General features: G+C 30.2%; 1 protein-coding gene across 1 annotated transcript; it reads left to right on the forward strand.

The window, feature by feature from the left end:
* Positions 1–18167: 18167 nt before the first annotated feature.
* BDCG_04273 (uncharacterized protein) lies at positions 18168–18422 on the forward strand (the record flags this gene model as incomplete). The annotated part of the gene is made up of 1 exon (XM_045419932.1): positions 18168–18422. One exon carries the CDS (start codon positions 18168–18170, stop codon positions 18420–18422), a length of 255 nt encoding a protein of 84 aa, XP_045276131.1.
* Positions 18423–19001: the final 579 nt, after the last annotated feature.

A 19001-nucleotide genomic window follows, 5' to 3' on the forward strand; every position in this document is an offset into this window, starting at 1 on the left:
AAACTGTCAGTTCTACAAACTGTGTTTAATATATAATAAGAGAAGTTTGAATTCCTGATAATATCATTCAGTCTGATAAATACACTCATCATCTTTTAAACAATGATGAATACAATTCTTTATAAACAGAATGAAATCTCATACCTCATATATCTTGATAACATTCTAGTCTTTTCAAACTCATATAATAAATATCTGAAGCATCTCAATGAAGTGCTTACAACTCTGACAGAGTATAAGCTCTACATCAAATCAATCAAGTGTGTGTTTGAAATGAAAGAGTTGAAGTTCATAGAATATGTAGTGAGTGATGACTATATACACTTCATCTCAGAGAAATTGAATGTCATAGTGAATTAGTCACAGCTGAGAAATATACATTATATACAACAGTTTCTTGAGTTGATCTCATATTACTGCAGATTCATCAAGAATTTCACATAAATATCTGTATCACTCTCAGATCTCTTAAGAGAAACAGATATAAATCTATGAAAGAAGAAGTTTCATTCAATCATCTGAAATACTGCATGCAAAGAGGCTTTTCTCACACTGAGAAAATGTGTAACAATATTCTCAGTGCTTATTTAATCAGATTGTGATAAATCTTTCTATATCAAGACAGACACATCTGAATGAGTTATCAGAGATACTCTTCTACAGATAAGTAAGAACAGCAAGCTGCATCTGATAGCATATGATGATAGAAAACTATCAGGTGCTGAGCTCAATTATTCAGTGCATGAAAAGAAATTGCTAGTGATCAAGCACATGCTGATATTATGAAATAGATATATCAATAACAGGCATATAACAACAGTGATCATGAATCATAAAAGCCTTATCTATCTATAATCAATAATAAAACCTTTCAAATGCTTAGCACATTGAATCTCAGAGTTTCAAGTATACAATCTTCATATCAAATACTGAAAGGAATCAAATGCAGTGATATCTGACACAATCAGACACAGACCTGATTTCATGAGTGAGAATTCTGCAAATCAGGCACAAGAGATGTTCATATTAAATATACTGAGAGAATGCAAGAAATCAGAATGAGTGAACATCATGATCTCTCACTTGAAGAATGACAAGATGTCAGATGACAAGTGTCTTATAAGAGTAGTAAAAGAGATACTTCTGAACTTCAAGCTGAGAAAATTGAGAAATGAAAATGATGTTATACTTTATCACAATCTAGAATATGCAGAAGCTTTCTATCTAGAATCTTCATTTAGATATAACTTAATAACTCACATGCACAAGGAATTCAGTCACTTAGAAAGCTCTGAACTTATAAGTATACTTGAATCAAGAGCATACTGATCAAACATGACTGAGAACATTCAGATGTACACTCACAAGTGCCTGAATTATCAGGTCATGAAAGAATCTAAGAAAGAGTTAGAATATGAGAAAGCATAATATCAGATGAAGTGTATAATACAACTGTTCAAACAATGAGAGATGAACCTCATAGACATATTACTGCAAACATCAAATAAAAATTGATAAATAATCACTGCTATTAATTACACTACTGACTGGCCAGTTATAAAAGCAGTTTCAGAGATAACAGAGAAGATGATGATGAAGTTTCTATATAATGAGATCTATGTTAACTATGAAATGTCGCATGAGATTCTAACTGATAACAGTGCAAACCTCATAGAAGAAGTGATGAGACATTTCATGAGCCAGTTATAGACAAGATATTGTAGAATAACATCATATCATGTGTGAATAAATGAGAAGATGAAACACTTGAATGAAATCTTGAACAATATGCTGATGAAATATGTAGTGAGCAAGCCTACAAGACTATGAGATGAATATCTTAGGCAGATGCTACTAATCACACGGATTCAACAGCACGCAGTCTTCAAGTGTTCATCATTCTACCTATTGTATGAATTGCATCCGCGCATCCCGGAGAATGCTTTGAAAAAGGTGAGGAAGGAAACAGCAGTTACAGACACAGTAGTAGCAGTTGCAGATGCAACAGTTGCAAATATGGAATCAAGATTGAAAGAGATCAGTCACACATGTGTAAAAGCTAATAAGTTACTTCTGAACTGAGCAATTCAATCAAAAAGAATATGAGACTCACTTGTTAAGAAATTGAGTCTTAAGATGAGAATGTGAGTTCTTGTATACAATAAGAGTTCTGAGAAGTTTTAATCTAGATAATTTGAGCTATATAAGATACTCAAATCTAGACTGACTGTGTGACCGTGTCTGGAATAGACTGGCCGGTGAGACCATGAATTTCACATTTGATCCCATTTGATCTGGTCTCATACATTTCTTGGTGTGAGTCTCACCAGGACCAAGCCTCAAAAAAATCTGAAATGGACCATTTCTGAGAGAAATGGTGTGAAAAATGACCAGATTTAATTCAAGAACAGTGAAATGAGAGTAATTTTCCAGGATAAACTGTGAAAGATAATCATTCTTTCAAAATCAGAATGAGACTGAGACTGAAGATCAAAATCAGTCTCATTCAGTTCATTCAGTGATTGCTTATATAATCAGAATTTGATAATGATTATTGATAATGCTTATAAAACAACTAAATACATTCTTATGCAAGTTTATTCTTCACTTTCTCATGAAAACTACACTTCTCTGATATACTGTGATCAGAGGTATTAAACTGTCTGATAATTTCATATTTTATAATCATGAGTTTCTTGATTATTTCTCCTTATAATTGTCTTCAGTGATAGTGATAAATATCTCAACTTGAGTTGAACTTTCACTTCATTCTTATCTCTATCAATGAAATTGTCAGAATATCACACATCATCAGTATAACAGTTGAATATGTACTCTTAACAATTTTTCATAACTCTAGAATTGATTTAGCATGTAAATTCATTGAATTATCTTGAAGATAGCAGTCAAATTCAGTTTTACAAGTATGTAGTTTTGTCTGATTTTTGATTGCAATCAATGTATGCAAGTTCTGTTTCAAAGTTAGTATTATAGTTCTATGTGATATGAAGTATTATCAAAGATCATTACTTACTAGAGACTTGTATTTCACTGTCTTCACATCTCAAACATCTGCTCATTCAAATCTCTGATAGTTGACATTGTAGTAGTCTCAGACTAATTTGATATATAAGTCTCATTTCTCCTCTGTTCAATCTTGAGAAGTGTAGATATTAACTCAATAGAAGAGATCTAGTAGAGCTGCTACAGCATAGTACTCTGCAAAAGATTGTTCTATTTTGCTGTAGTAATATGCCAGTTTATTTCTTACAGTAACAATAGCCTGTGCTGATATTGAACTGAGTGAAAAACAAATGAGTGAAAATCCTCTTCTCTCTAATCAGTATAACTTTGAAAAAGCTGATTGAAAAGCAGTTGAAGAGAGCATAAAACTGTTAAAATCTGAAAGACAGAATGAGCTATATTGGAATTCTGATCAAGATATCTCAAATGAAATGCTTGAGAATAGAGTGAAGCTTATTACATCTATTATTCTAACAAGTGTTAGAGATAATATTTCAAAAAGAAAATCTTCTGAGTATTCAAAACCTTGGTGAAATGAGAATATCTCATCTAAAAGGAAAGAATTAGCTACTGCTAGAAGAGATTGGAAGAATGATGTAATATCTGATGAAGAGTTCAAAGCTGTCAGAAATGAATATTTTTCAGATATTAAAAGAGCTAAAACAGACTGCTGGAATAAATTTCTTGAAGAAGCACAAGGAAAGGATGTTTTTAAAGCTTTTAACTATACTAAAACAAGAAGTGTAGTAAAACTTTTAGCTCTAGAATATGAGTTTCAGAATGAATCATATACAGCAAACTCTTTTGAGGAAAAATGTCAAGCTTTCATGAGAATTCTCTTTCAGAACTCACCAGATTCAGATTCAGATTCAGAGGAAGAGAATATATCACTTCTCAACTACATTGATGAAAATGACTGGGAATGGCCTGATCTTACATAAGATGAATTAGAGTCAGCTATCTTCTCAAGTTCTGTTAAAACTGCTGCAGATTCTGATTCAATTAATCACTTGATTATTCAAAATACATGTTCCTACTTAAAGAATGAATATTTTGAGCTGTTTTTTAATCTCTTGAAAAATGGATATCATTCTGAATACTGAAGAGAAGCCACTGAAGTGATTCTTGCAAAACCTAATAGAAAAACTTCAATTTCTAAGTCATATAGAGTAATATCTCTATTGAACTGCCTAGAAAAGGTTTTAGAAAAGATAATAGCTACTCAACTATCTTTTATAAGCTCTATAGATGATTCTCTTTTATTCAGTGAACAAATGAGAGATAGAAAACAGTGTTCTGCAATTGACACTGTTCTCTCAGTTGTTCATGATATTCAAATAGCAAAGCATGAGGGTCTGGTCTCAACTGCAGTTTTTATTGATATAAAAGAAGCATTTGATTATGTTTCAAAGTCAAAGTTAATTCAGACATTGAAGATATTAAAACTGCCACTTTCTCTAATAAAATGAGTTAACTGTTTTATGTCTAAAAGAATTATACAACTCTTCTTTGATGGAATGAAACAAGACAAGACTGAGATAAAAATAGGAGTATCACAGGGGTCTTCAATCTCACTCATTTTATTTGCAATATACACTGCATATCTATTCAAAAATAGAAATATGAGAATAGTGCAATCTCTGAGTTATGTGGATGATATTGGTCTAGTCTACAGCTCAAAAACTATCAAAGAGAATTTGAAAGTAATTGAAGAAGCTGTAAAGAAAATCTTTGTTAGAGCAGATATCAATCAAATTCAATTTAATATGAATAAAACTGAGTTAATTCATTTCTTTTCTAGATTCAATGAGAAAGAACTATCTCTAACTCTTTTAAATAGAGAGATTAAACCCAGTGTAAATGTCAAATGATTAGGAGTATGGTTAAACTCCAAGTTGAATTTTAAATATCACATTCAACAAAGAACTGTCAAGGCAGAAAGACTATTGAATAACATAATCAGACTATCAAATACAGAGAGGGGTCTATCCTTCCAGGCTATGAGACAGTTATATATAGCCTGTATTACATCAGTAGCTGATTATGAAGTTCAAGTTTAATAGAATAATCAAGGGAATTTCACTGAACTCTTTCAAAGTCTGCAAAACAGAGCCTTGAGAAGAATTCTGAAAGCATTCAAATCATCTCCTATTAAAGCAATGGAAATTGAAGCTTCAATTCCTTCTCCTGCTATTAGATTTGAAAAGACCTGTATGAACTACGCTCTGAGAGTTGTGAAGATGAGCTCAAATCATATAATAAGAGAAAGAGTCTCTTCTTCATTTTCATCAATTAACTCTGAAAATGAACTGGATTGAAATAGATTTCTTGATTGAAATGAAAATAATTCTTCAAAGAAAATGCCTTCTCAACTGTACAGACTATGCTCTCTGATCAAAAATCAATTTTCTTCTTTAAATGTTGAAAAGGTTGATCATGAGAAGTTATCTCCCTGGAGAAAAAAGCTTGAATCTCTTATAGACTTACAGATAAGTGAACTATCAAAAGAGAAAGAATATGAACAGCATTTGAAGAGAATTTCTACAATCAATGTAAAAGACTCTATTCTGATTTATTCAGATAACTCAAAAAATGAGAACTTGAATAGATTAGACACAGGCATTGCTTTTACTGAAGATAATATTAATTTTATCTCAGATTTCTGAAATCTAGGCTCTGAATGTGAAGTCTTTGATGCTGAACTATTTGTAATAGTGAAAGCTTTCAAACTCATTGAAATAAAATCTCATAAAAGAGGAAATTGTTTGAAAGAGACATGGATATTCTCTGATAGTCAAGCTGCTTTAAAAAGACTTAGAAATAGTCAGATTCATAATGATCAAATGAATCTTGAACTGATCTTAAACTCTGTTTTAAAAATTCAAAAGAGAAGAACATTAAAGCTGAGAATTCATCTGCACTGGGTTCCTGCTCATATGAATATTCATGACAATGAATTGACTGATTCAGCTGTAAAAAAGGGTGCAGAATTAAGCAGATCTATTCAAAAAATTGTGTCCTGGTCTTTTATAAAGAGAAAAATAAAAGAATCTTGTTTAGATAAGTGAAATGAAAGCTGGCAGAATCAAAAGAAGAGTATACATTATTCAAGATTTGAAACAAAACCCAAGTGGAAATCTTGTTCAATTAAATGTAAAAAGAAAATATTCTCATCTATAATACAGCTGAAACTAGGACATGGCTATTTCAAATCTTATATACAAAGATTTGATGATAGATTTGACTCAATAGAATGCTCATTCTGCAATACAAATGAGAATCCTGAGCACATTATAATGCACTGTGCATTATACAATAGTCTCAGAGTCAGATTGAAAGAAAAGTATGATCTAAATCAATTAAATATGAGATTCTTATTCTCAACTGAGACAGGAATTAAATACTTAATAGACTTTCTATCAGAAACTCAAGCAGCTATAAGAAAATAACTGAATTCAGAATTATCTGAATATGAAGAGGAGGAAATTAATCAGATATAGTCTGTTAAAACAGCTATACACTCTCTTTTAATAATTTATTTTGTTATAGTCTCTCTTTACTTTATCTTTTTCTGTATCTTTTTCTTTTAATTTCTTTCTATCTATCTATTTAATGTGTCTATCTTTGAGACTGTGTTCTTTCTCCCTTTTCTTTTGTCATGATATTGTCAAATGGTTTCAAAGTATCAAAAGATGTTAAAACACTGCAATTTGTAAACAGTTTTTGTATTCTGGGCTGGAATTTTCTGATTTTGCATATCTGAAATTGATGAATGTACAATAGTTAACTTTACAGACATAGAAAAAACCCTGAGAACTAAAGTTCTCAGGTAGATATCATAGTCTCTGACTGCATACATCTATAATTGAAGAATAATAATAATAATAATAATAGCCTGTGCTATAGCATTATCTCAGACTGAATTTCTTTTTAAGTGATTCAACTGCTTCTCAAGATGAGTAAATAAACTGTTATACACTCATCAGACTGACTCCAGCATTGATGTACAAGTGATTGAGACTGTCTTTATTGTCTTATAAAACTGAAACAGTAAATCAATCACATATTTCAACTGAGTTCACTTCATATCAGAAAGTTTCAATATCTGAATCTTTTTCTAATCAGAGTATTGCACTCAATAATTAATCATCTGATGCAATTGAAGAGTCTGAACAGTCATTTTATATATTGAACTTCATCATATTCTAACATTCTGTATTATATTCAGTGATATGACTGATTTATTTATTTATTAAATATCATGAAATTATTGTTGTTATTTAGAAGAGATACAAATCACATTAGCAATGTTTTGAATCTATGATATTTAAATTATTAGTCAATCTATTCAAAATTAACAGTAGTGTTATCAAAAAGTATTATCAAAAAGCAATATTAAAAAGTGTTGTCAAAAAACATTATCTTTTATAAAGTGAATGTAAAAGTTACTTGAGTAATCACTTTCATCTCATTCTCATCTCAAGAATCAGTCATCTCATTATTCTTTATCTTGATATTAAGATTCTTTATCAGTGTTTACATCACAAGTTGAACCACATGAGCAATGCAGAGAATATGACCTTGTTTATCATTTCAGAAATGCAAAGCCAATTTTTGCTTCAAGCTCTTCATTATAGTGTAGTTATTCACAGCATTGTAAGTTGTAATTGTAAGAAGACTGAGACTAATATCTCAATAGTCATTTTTAATCACAGTTATTAATATCTCTGTTATATAATTCTCAGTATGACTACTGATCAATGATTCAAATTCAATTAATGTCTCTCAATAAGTTCAGTTCTCATCAATGTAATAACATATAACTCTTATAAATGCAAGTAGACTGGCCGCCGGGACCATGAATTTCACGTTTGGTCCCATTTGGTCTGGTCCCATACATTTCTTGGCGTGAATCCCGCTGGGACTGGCTATCAAAAAAACAGGTAAAGTGACTATATATCAGATCTTAAAATGGAACCATGACTTGAAAAAAATGAGAAAGTGGTCCCATTTGGTCCCATTTAGTCCCATTCTTGGCATAAAGTTACTATTTTTAGACATTTTAAGGTTTTTTTTAGACTATTTTTAATTTTTTAAAAAGTAACGCTTTTTGGTAACGCTCAAATGAGATTTAAAGTCATTTAAAGCAATAAAAATAATTTAAAATGAGAAGTGGAAATCATGGTCCCATTTGGAAAATGTGACAAGAGTAGACAGTAAGTCCCACTGGGACAGTATGGGACTACTATCTAATGTTAAAAGTGTGTAATGGGATCAGTCGAATTGGTAATGGAACTATCAAAAAATCTGGTCCTGGTCCCAGACACGGTCACACGGTCAGTCTAAATGCAAGATTGTTTGTACTAGTTTATGCATTCACTGTGAGAGATACTCTTCAATGATTCTTCAACTCTGATTCTAGATGTTGTATATTAACTTTGTAATGTGTCTCAAGGTTGAACTGAAGACAGAATTGATGTGAAATATGAAGATTTGAATTAAGTATTTGAAGAAGTGTTCAGAATTCAGGGTTTTCAATTGATTAAAGAGAAAGATTCAGAGATATACACATATAAAATAATTATTCACAGAAGTTATCAGATGAGAGTTATGAAATCAGAGTACTGATACAGAGTCATTTTCACATAATTTTCTTCAAATTAGAAAGTTAGTATTATTAAAAATCATTATCTGGTAGAGCAACTTATCAGCTCAGTAGTAATTTTCTGATTATTTTTCTTTTATTGTCTGCATTCTGATAACTTCAGATGTCAGAAAATTTCTTCAGAGCTATGATCAGTTTATAATGAATATTTCTGAATGAAGTTGCAGTAATTGCAGTAAAGAGATAACTCTTCAGTAATCTACAATACAATCTGTTGATAATTATTTCATAGTTCATCTTAATATTTGTGTTGAGTTTTTCATAAATTTCATGACCTGGAATCAGATGTGAAGAATAAAGTGATTATTTATTATAATTGAAAGAGAGTATTCTGTGTTGAATTGTAAATAATATAGACTTTGTGATTCACAGTGATTTCTTGAAGAGTTTATAAATCTTTAATAGAAGTAAAAGAAGTGAAAGAAGTGAATTCAGAAGATATGATAATAATTTAAGAAAGATAATAATTTATTTTCAATAACTGATCACTGATATGTGTAAGAAGAATTAATATAAAAGAAAATAATCTTATTTCTTAGCTTAGTTATAATTTTAATACTAACTCAGATTGAATATCATTAATGTATAAAAGTAAATAAACAATCTTGATTAATCTCTGTCATATTTCTTGAAATATATTAATATTATAAAAGAGAGTGTTATTAAATTGTATTTTCATATAATATCATTAAAAATATATTAATATTGTAAATATCAATGTTGAAAAAATGTTCATACTTATACATTATAGTGATTTGTGAATCATGATAGTTAAATATATATATATATATATATCATTTCTGACTTGATTACAACTTGTACAATAATTTTTGAAAACTCAAAATTAATTTTAATTATTAATAATTAAAAACTTAAACTTATAACTAACTAATATAAAAAGAAAAAAATCTACTTCTTCTCTTTCTCATTCTTCTTATTATTCTTCATAATTCACTTCTTATTCTTCTTCTTCTTCTTCTTCTTCTTCTTCTTCTTCTTCTTATCTGAGATAATAATCATCTCAAAATCTCTCTTTACTGTCTTCTCAGAGAAGAGTTCTCACTGCTCTTTCTCAGTCAGATCAATCTGTGTCTCAAAATCCTGCATTTTCTGATCTGCTGTCTCAGGTTTCATCTCAGTGACAAGCAGATTGACATGCTCAGAGAGCAGGGCTGCCTTCTCAATGTTCTGAATCATGAAGTACATTCAAGACCTGAACAAGGCCTCAATTCTCTTCTTCTCTGTCAGCTCCTGCTAATCAATTAGAGAACAGAAGTATTATCAAAAATCATTATCTCTCAATAAAAAACTTATCAGTTTTGACTTCTTTGTCTCTCACTTTAATACCTTCTTAATCTTCTTCTGCTGCTGCTTATTTACAGTAACACTCTTCTTCTCTCTCTCTCTCTTCATCTTGATCTTAAATCATTCTCAGAACTTTTTCTGATCTCACTGCTGCTGTATAAGACTATTCACTATCTTCTTTTTCAATCTCTCACAGATGACATCATCTGTATTATTTCTATACTTAGTTCAGTCTAAATCTATTAGAAGTGTTACTTAAAATCATTATAATTTTACTCTTTTGTGAAGTCTCTTCAAGATATTATAATATATCTTACAATCTGTCTCTCTGCACTTGAATGTGTTCTTCTTCTCTCTCTTCAATCTGTGACAGCGCTCACACGCCTTGGTAGTCCGCAGGACCACAGAATATTTGAAGAGAGATGATATGATTGATTTTGATAAGTATTAAGAGAGAGTGAAAGTAGGTAATGATATGATAATAATGATAATAATGATGATAATAATGATGATAATGATAATGATGATGATGATAGTGATGATAATGATAATGATAATGATAATGATAGTAATGATAATAATGATAAAAGAGAGAGTGCATTGAAATATATTATTAACTTATCAAATATAAAGAGACAAAGAAACTATTAACAGCTTTCAGAGATGTACAGAAATGACTACAGTGTTACATAGCAACATTATCTTCATTCAATGCATGCACTATTGATATTCTTTATATACATTTATCATATAATCTATATCAGAGATACATGCAGAAAACAGATTTTTATTACTAGAAAGAATCATTACAGTGATTCTCTGTTTTCATATTATAAAGATAAGTTATTCTCATTTCTTTCTTCTCTCTTTTCTCTTCTTCTTCAACTCATTACTAAGTTCAAGCTGGTATGAAAACTATTAAAACACTCATAGAAACTCTCAAATTGAAGAGTATAAACTAATTAAATTTTAAATACAGATGAATCAAATTAATTCAATAATACTAATTATTCATTTACTCTTCAATAAAACAACAGTTGTGTCTTCTCCTTCCTCTCTCAAATGAAACATGGCTTGTGAAAAGCAAGTACCATGTCAGGCTATAATAATCAACACAGTCTCAGCATGCAGAGCTGTATACATGCAGTGTGTGCTGAACTGAGAGACTGTGTGAATTGCAAACTGACAGCAGCATTTCAGAGAGAGCTGTGCAGCATGAGAAAGTCACAACTCTCAGTCATATACACAGAGAGTGAATCATCACAGTAAGTGCATATGCATTGCATAAAAGTAACACTTTTTGATAACACTCAGTCTCTGATATTATGAAAATAGAGTCTCTCTGTGAGATTCATTTTTATCAGAAGTCAGAAAATCTTATATTTCTCAAGATTATCTTCACACACCTTGTTCATGAAATCAATGAGAGAAATCATTGATTTCAGTATTCTGCTCTTAATGTTATTCAAGTGACAGCAGAGTTCACCCTGGCCACACTTTTTAAGTGTATATTTTCTAATTATTCACATTTATACAGATATATACTGATTATTTATTAGATAATATTAAGACAATAGCTCATCACAGCTGTGTTACTCTCACTGTGAGAGATACACAGTTGATAATAAACATTGCAAAGACTCTGAGAAGTGAGTATTTTAAGAATACTTTATTATTATTATTATTCTTTCATTATACTCATATGCAAGCGGAGCTTATAATGAGTCCTTGCATGATGTTAAATACAGGTCAAGTGTTGATTATACAGGAGGAAATACAGGTGTTGAGACCATGTCAAGATAACAAGAACATAGGAAAATACAAAGAAGTGATAATTAGATACATGCGATAATAACTTCCCAGCCCAGGAACATAGAGCAATTCATTGAAGCGATTTGTACACCTCTGTATTTATTAGAAACCTGAGGTGCTTGAGTTCTGGATTTAATGTATCCTCTGCGGGTTTCGAACCCACGCGCCTTGGTTTCCCATATCAAGGCGCTACCAGGTGGCCGCATTAACCATTCAGCCACCGGGGCATTTTGAGAATACTGTGACTCTGCAATCTTGATTTTTTTTGTTTTTATTTTTTATTTTTTTCTTTTTATTTTCTTTTTTTTTTTTTAATGTGATTTTTTCTTGTGTTTATTTTGTTTTTTGTTTTTTGTTTTTTTTTGTATTTTATGTTTTTTTCATAATTAAAATTATATGAATTATAATCTGTGTTCAGAAAAGTAATGATATTTAATAACACTCTCTATTGAATTTTCAACAAATGAGCACTATGTTATGATATTATATAAGTGAGAAGTGATTTCATAATCTCATTTAATATCATTCTCAATAATGAAATCAGAATGAAAATGTGACTAAGAATTCAAATATATTCTTTATTCAGAACTAGATTTTTATTTGAAAAGTGAATCTGAGATCTTTAATATTTGAAATAATGTGATTTGAAATCAATGTGATGAATACAAATCATGATCAGAAGTAATGCTTTTAGACAATGTAATAACTGTAAAGTTTAATTCTGATCTCAGACACAGTCACACAGTCAGTCTAGATCTAGTCTGAGATCAGAATCAGATTTTTTGATAGTCTCATTATCAATTCGACTGATTCTATTACACGGTTTTAACATTAGATAGTAGTTTCATACTGTTTCAGTGAGACTTACTGTTTAGTCTTGTCACATTTTTCAAATGAGATCATGATTTCCACTTCTCAATTTAAATTATTTTTATTGCTTTAAATGACTTTAAATCTCATTTGAGTGTTATCAAAAAGTGTTACTTTTTAAAAAATTAAAAATAGTCTAAAAAAAACCTTAAAATGTCTAAAAATAGTAACTTTATGCCAAGAATGAGACTAAATGGGACCAAATGAGACTACTTTCTCATTTTTTTCAAGTCATGGTTCCATTTTAAAATCTGATATATAGTCACTTTGCATGTTTTTTTAATAGCCAGTCCCAGCGGGATTCACTCCAAGAAATGTATGGGATCAGACCAAATGAGACCAAATGTGAAATTCATGATCCCGGCGGCCAGTCTACTCAAATCACATTCTCTGAGAACATACACATTGAAAGAATCAGAGAGATGAGTCTTACATAACTTAATAAATGATTCATGACTTATGAAAGCAAAGATGCAAGACCTGAGTGAATTATAATTATTCATAACACTATTATCAGCATTGAAAAAGAAGAGACTTACAATTGAAAAGTCTTATAAAGTAAGAGAAATCATAGATACTTACAAATCAGATGATCTCACTTATTCTGATCTTTTCACAATTATAAGAAGAGAATGAGAAGAAATGAAGAAATCAGATAAATATCACACTTCAATAAGTGATGAGACTGTAACTGATTGTATGATAATGCACTGCAGACAGCAGATGCAACACAGCAAAGAGTGATCTCAAAGTAGCAGACTTGCATGTGAGTCAGATCACAGAAGAAAAAGAGATTCAGAGCTAGATTTAACTGTTTACACCAGTTCAATCACAGAGATCACAGAGGATGAACTATCTGAAACATCTGTAAATGCATAAGACTAAGTCATCTCAATTTCTAAGAACACTCAGAGATCAGATGAGATTAGTTTTAATGAACTATTCACTGTAGTGATCTGAGTGAGTGAAGAGAGACAGTATAATACATGAGACAGAATCACAAAAGATGAAAGCTGTTAAACCTAGTCACTGAACACTGTATTATATAGAGGTCGCATAAGAGTAGTAGCTAACAGATAAAGAAAAAGTGTAAGAAAAGAAAAGAGATAATGAATTGATTATCAACTGTAAGAATCAGCTGTAAAAGATAAATGTTATTATACACATCTTATTCATTTTTATACATCACATGTTTAATCTATTTTCAACATCACATCATCTGAAAAACATCAAAAACAAAGGAAATCTCAAAACTCAAGATTCATAAGAAATTTGAGGATTACAAGTCACTCTTACAACAATACTGTGCATGTCTTCAATTTCTCTATCACTCTGTGTATGACATTAATGTCATTTATTGCAAGATTGACTGGAATGCCAATATAGAAATGCACATGCATATGTGTAGAGAAATTGAAGAAGAGCGCGGAATCTGCAGAATCAGAAGCCAGGGCAGAGAGAATGAAGATGAAAGAAACAGAAGAAGAAGAAGATACAGAACTGAATGAATAATGACAGAAGTCACTCAGAACTGAACACTTATAATTCAGTGTATGTACAACCTTTCTCACAGAGAAGAAAGAGAAAGTGATGAGAGAAGCTTGAGAGTGAAAGAAAGTAGTCTCAGTAATGTTATCATCTTCAATCAGAATGACCTCTGATATCAGAGCAACTAAGAATCATTGTTAGTGTATGAAAATTATAAAATCAGAGATGAGAACAGTTACTGAATAAACACTCACTGATCTTAGAGTTATATGTATAATTACAACACACACAAGACTTCTCAGAAAGAGAGAGAGAGACACAGAGAAATGCAGAAAGTAGAATACAGTGTGTAAACAGCTCATTCTCATGACAATATCTCAGATAAGACATACAAGCCTCACACCTGTGAGTGTAAAAGAGTATGACATCTGCATTTTCATTTCTGAAAACATGGATATTCTTCACCTGTATTATGAAGTCAGACTATAAATATCAGAGAATAGGCTGATACAGATTGATCATACTGAAGATATTCATCAGAGTGAATGTATCTACAATATTGAATTTAATAGTTATGAAAAGTTTCTTAATATCTGTGAACATCACAACTTTATACACAGTAAAACTCATAATAATTTCTCCTAAGAACAGAAAAATCAGTGTCAGAAAGAAAAGATGAAAAAGAAAAAGACTTATAATCTTAATACTATTGAGAGAGAGAGTGATTCTCTGATATGAATAAACAATTGTCTCATTACAAATATTTAAAATGAATGTAATAATCAGCATTCATGACTGAGCTTCAGATAGTCATGTCATATACAGTCTTTGTACAATAAATTGTTCTAAGAGTCAGTAAGAAGAGTGAGAGTATATATACTGAGAGATGTGATTCATTAAGTCTACACAACATCTCCTTAAAACAGGGAGAGCTGGTAATGAAAGCAGAGATGATAAAATCAGAGAATGCAGGAACAGAGGTAGCAGGAGCGGGAGAATCAGACACAGAGATAAGTGTAGAAGATTGAAGAAGAGCAGCAGAGAAAGAAGCAGCAGAAGAGGCAGAGAGAGACACAGAAGATCTGATCATATATAACACAGATAATTCCTTCATTATCACATTCTTCAAGTTCTCAATCAATGATTCAACATCAGATTCACTATCATTGATGAATGCAGATCTGTCAACACATGAAGATTCTATATGAATAAAAACAAACATAGCAGCATCTGTGTTCATGCAAAATCATGTCAGAAAACACAATCAGAAACTCATTGAAGAAAACAGTCAGAGATGTATAAGAAGATGAAGAAGATATGTCATTCATAATAATACATTGTTCTGGCAATTATTAGAAGATAAACAAGTTCTGATCACATTTCACAATGCATTATACTTACTGCTAATAAACTGCCTGATATGAGCACTACAATGATGCTTGTTATGAGAATGAGAGATCATTGCCAGAAACATGTATAATGTGATAGATGAACAAATAGAGAGAGTTGAATAGAAGAAGAAGTAGAAATCTGAGATGATGATAACATTCAATGATGATGATAATGAAGATGATAATTGAAGAATGAGAAAAGTTAGTGAATGAGTGATGTAATATAGTGAAAGTTTCTTTGTGAGAGTATATGCAGAACTAGACTGACTGTGTGACTGTGTCTGAGACCAGGATCAAACTTTACAGTTATCACATTGCCTAAAAGTATTACTTCTGGTCATGGTTTGTGTTCATCACATTGATTTCAAATCCCGTTATTTCAAATATTAAAGATTTCAGATTCACTTTTCAAATAAAAATCTAGTCTCAGATAAAGAATATGTTTGAATTCTTAGTCACATTTTTATTCTGATCTCATTATTGAAAATGGCATTAAATGAGACTATGAAATCATTTCTCACTTACATAATATCATAACATAGTGCTCATTTGTTGAAAATTCAATAGAGAGTATTACTAAATATTATTACTTTTCTGAACACAGATCATAATTAATATCATTTTAATTAAAAAAAAATGTAAAATATAAAAAATAATAAAAAAATAAAAAATAAAACAACAAGAAAAAATCACAATAAAAAAAAAAAAAAGAAAAAGAAAAAAAGAAGAGAAAGAAAAAGACAGAAAGAGAAAGAAAAATAAAAAAAAAAAGAAAAGAAAAAGAAAAAAATAAAAAATAAAAACAAAGAAAAATCAAGATCACAGAGTCACAGCACTCTTAAAATACTTACTTCTCAGAGTCTTTGTAATGTTTATCATCAATTATGTATTTCTCACAGTGAGAATAACACAGTCATGATGAGTCATTGTCTTAACATCATTTAATAAATAATCAGTATATATCTATATAAATGTGAATAATTAGAAAATATACACTTAAAAAGTGTGATCAGGGTGAACTCTGCTATCACTTGAATGATATCAAGAGCAGAACACTGAAATCAATGATTTCTCTCATTAATTTCACAGACAAGATGTGTGAAGATGATCTTAAGAAATATAAGATTCTCTGACTTCTGATAGAAACAGATGTCATGAAGAGACTCTATTTTCATTATATCAGAGACTGAGTGTTATTAAAAAGTGTTACTTCAATGCACATGCACTTACTGCAGTGATTCACTCTCTGCATATATGACTGAGAGTTACAGCTTTCTCACACTGCACAGCTCTCTCTGAGATGCTGCTGCCAGTTTATAATTCACACAGTCTCTCAGTTCAGCACACACTGTGCATATACAGCCCTGCATGCTGAGACTGTGTTGATCATTATAATCTAGCATGATACTCACTTTTCACAGGCCATGTTTCATTTGATTGAGAAGAGAAGAGAAATGTAACTGCTGTTTTATTTAAGAAGAGATAAGTAATTGAATCTGTAGAAGATAATTTGATTTCTTCTATATTTGAAATTTGATTAGTCTATACTCTTCAATTTGAGAGTTTCTGAGAGTGTTTTAATAGTTTTCATATCAGCTTAGAATTAGTGATTGATTGAAGAAGAGAAAAGAGAGAAGAAAGAAATGAGAATAACTTATCTTTATAATATAAAAATAGAGAATTGCTGCAATCATTTGCTCTAGTAATAAAGATCTGTTTTCTGCACATATTTCTGATATAGATTATATAATAACTGTATATAAAGAATATCAACAGTGCATGTATTGAATGAAGATGATATTGCTATGCAATACTGTAGCTGTTTCTGTACATTGCTAAAAGCTGTTAATATTTTCTTTAAGTCTCTTTATATTTGATAAGTCAGTAATATATTTTAATACACTCTCTCTTTCATCATCATCATCATCATTATTATTATTATCATTATTATTATCATCATCATCATCACTATCATCATTATTATTACTATCATCATCATCACTATTATTATCATCATTATTATTATCATTATTATATCATTTCTGATTATCTCTTCTGCCTTCATCTCTCTTCAATACTCACTGAAATCAACTATATTATCTGTCTTCAAATATTCTGCAGTTCTGCAGATTATCAAGGCGCGTGAGCACTGTCACAGATTGAAGAAAGAGAAGAAGAAGATGTTTAAGCAAGAGAAGACAGATTGTAAGACATGTTATAATGTCTTGAAGAGGCTCTGTGAAAGAGACTAGAATGATAACAATTTTAAGTAATACTTCTAATAGATTTAGACTGAACTAAGTATAGAAATAATGTGAATAACATCACTTATAAGAGATTGAAGAAGAAGATAGTGAAGAGTCTTATACAGTAGCAGTGAGATCAGAAGAAGTTCTGAGAATAATTTAAGATCAAGATGAAGAGAGAAAGAGAGAAGAAGAGTGTTACTATAAATAAGCAGCAGCAGAAGAAGATTGAGAGAGTGTTAAAGTAGAAGATAAAGAAGCTAAAACTGATAAGTTTTGTATTTATTAAGAGATAATAATTTTTGATAATACTTCTATTCTCTAATTGATTAGCAGGAGCTGACAGAGAAGAAGGAGATTGAGGCCATGTTCAGGTCTCAAATGCACTTTGTGATTCAGAACATTGAGAAGACAGCTCTACTCTCTGAGCATGTCAATCTGCTTACTGCTGAGATGGAATCCAAGACAGCAGATCAGAAAATGCAGGATTTTGAGACACAGATTAATCTGACTGAGAGAGAGCAGCAGAAACCCTTCTCTAAGAAGATAGCAGAGAGAGATTTTGAGATGATTATCATCTCAGATGAGAAGAAGAAGAAGAAGAAGAAGAATAAGAAGTGAATTATGAAGAATAATAAGAAGAATGAGAAAGAGAAGAAAGATGATGAGTAGAAAAAGTTTTTTTCTTTTTATATTAGTTAGTTTAGTTGTAAGTTCATAATTATTAATAATTGAAATTAATTTTGAGTTTTTAAAAATTATTGTACAAGTTGTAATCAAGTCAGGAACAATATATATATATATATATATATTTAACTATCATGATTCATAAATCACTATAATGTATAAGTATCAACATTTTTTCAACATTAATATTCATAATATTAATATATTTTTAATGATATCATCTAATAATGTAATTTAGTAACACTCTCTTTTATAATATTAATATATTTTAAGAAATATAACAGAGATTAATCAAGATTATTTATTTACTTTTATACATCAATGATATTCAATCTGAGTTAGTACTAAAATTATAACTAAGCTAAGAAACAAGATTATTTTCTCTTATATTAATTCTTCTTATATACATCAGTGATTAGTTATTGAAAATAAATTATGATCTTTCTTAAATTATTATTATATCTGCTGAATTCATTTCTTCACTCTTTTACTTCTATTGAGATCATAAACTCT

Source organism: Blastomyces dermatitidis, assembly GCF_000003525.1.
Source record: "Blastomyces dermatitidis ER-3 genomic scaffold supercont1.4, whole genome shotgun sequence".
Taxonomy (NCBI): domain Eukaryota; kingdom Fungi; phylum Ascomycota; class Eurotiomycetes; order Onygenales; family Ajellomycetaceae; genus Blastomyces; species Blastomyces dermatitidis.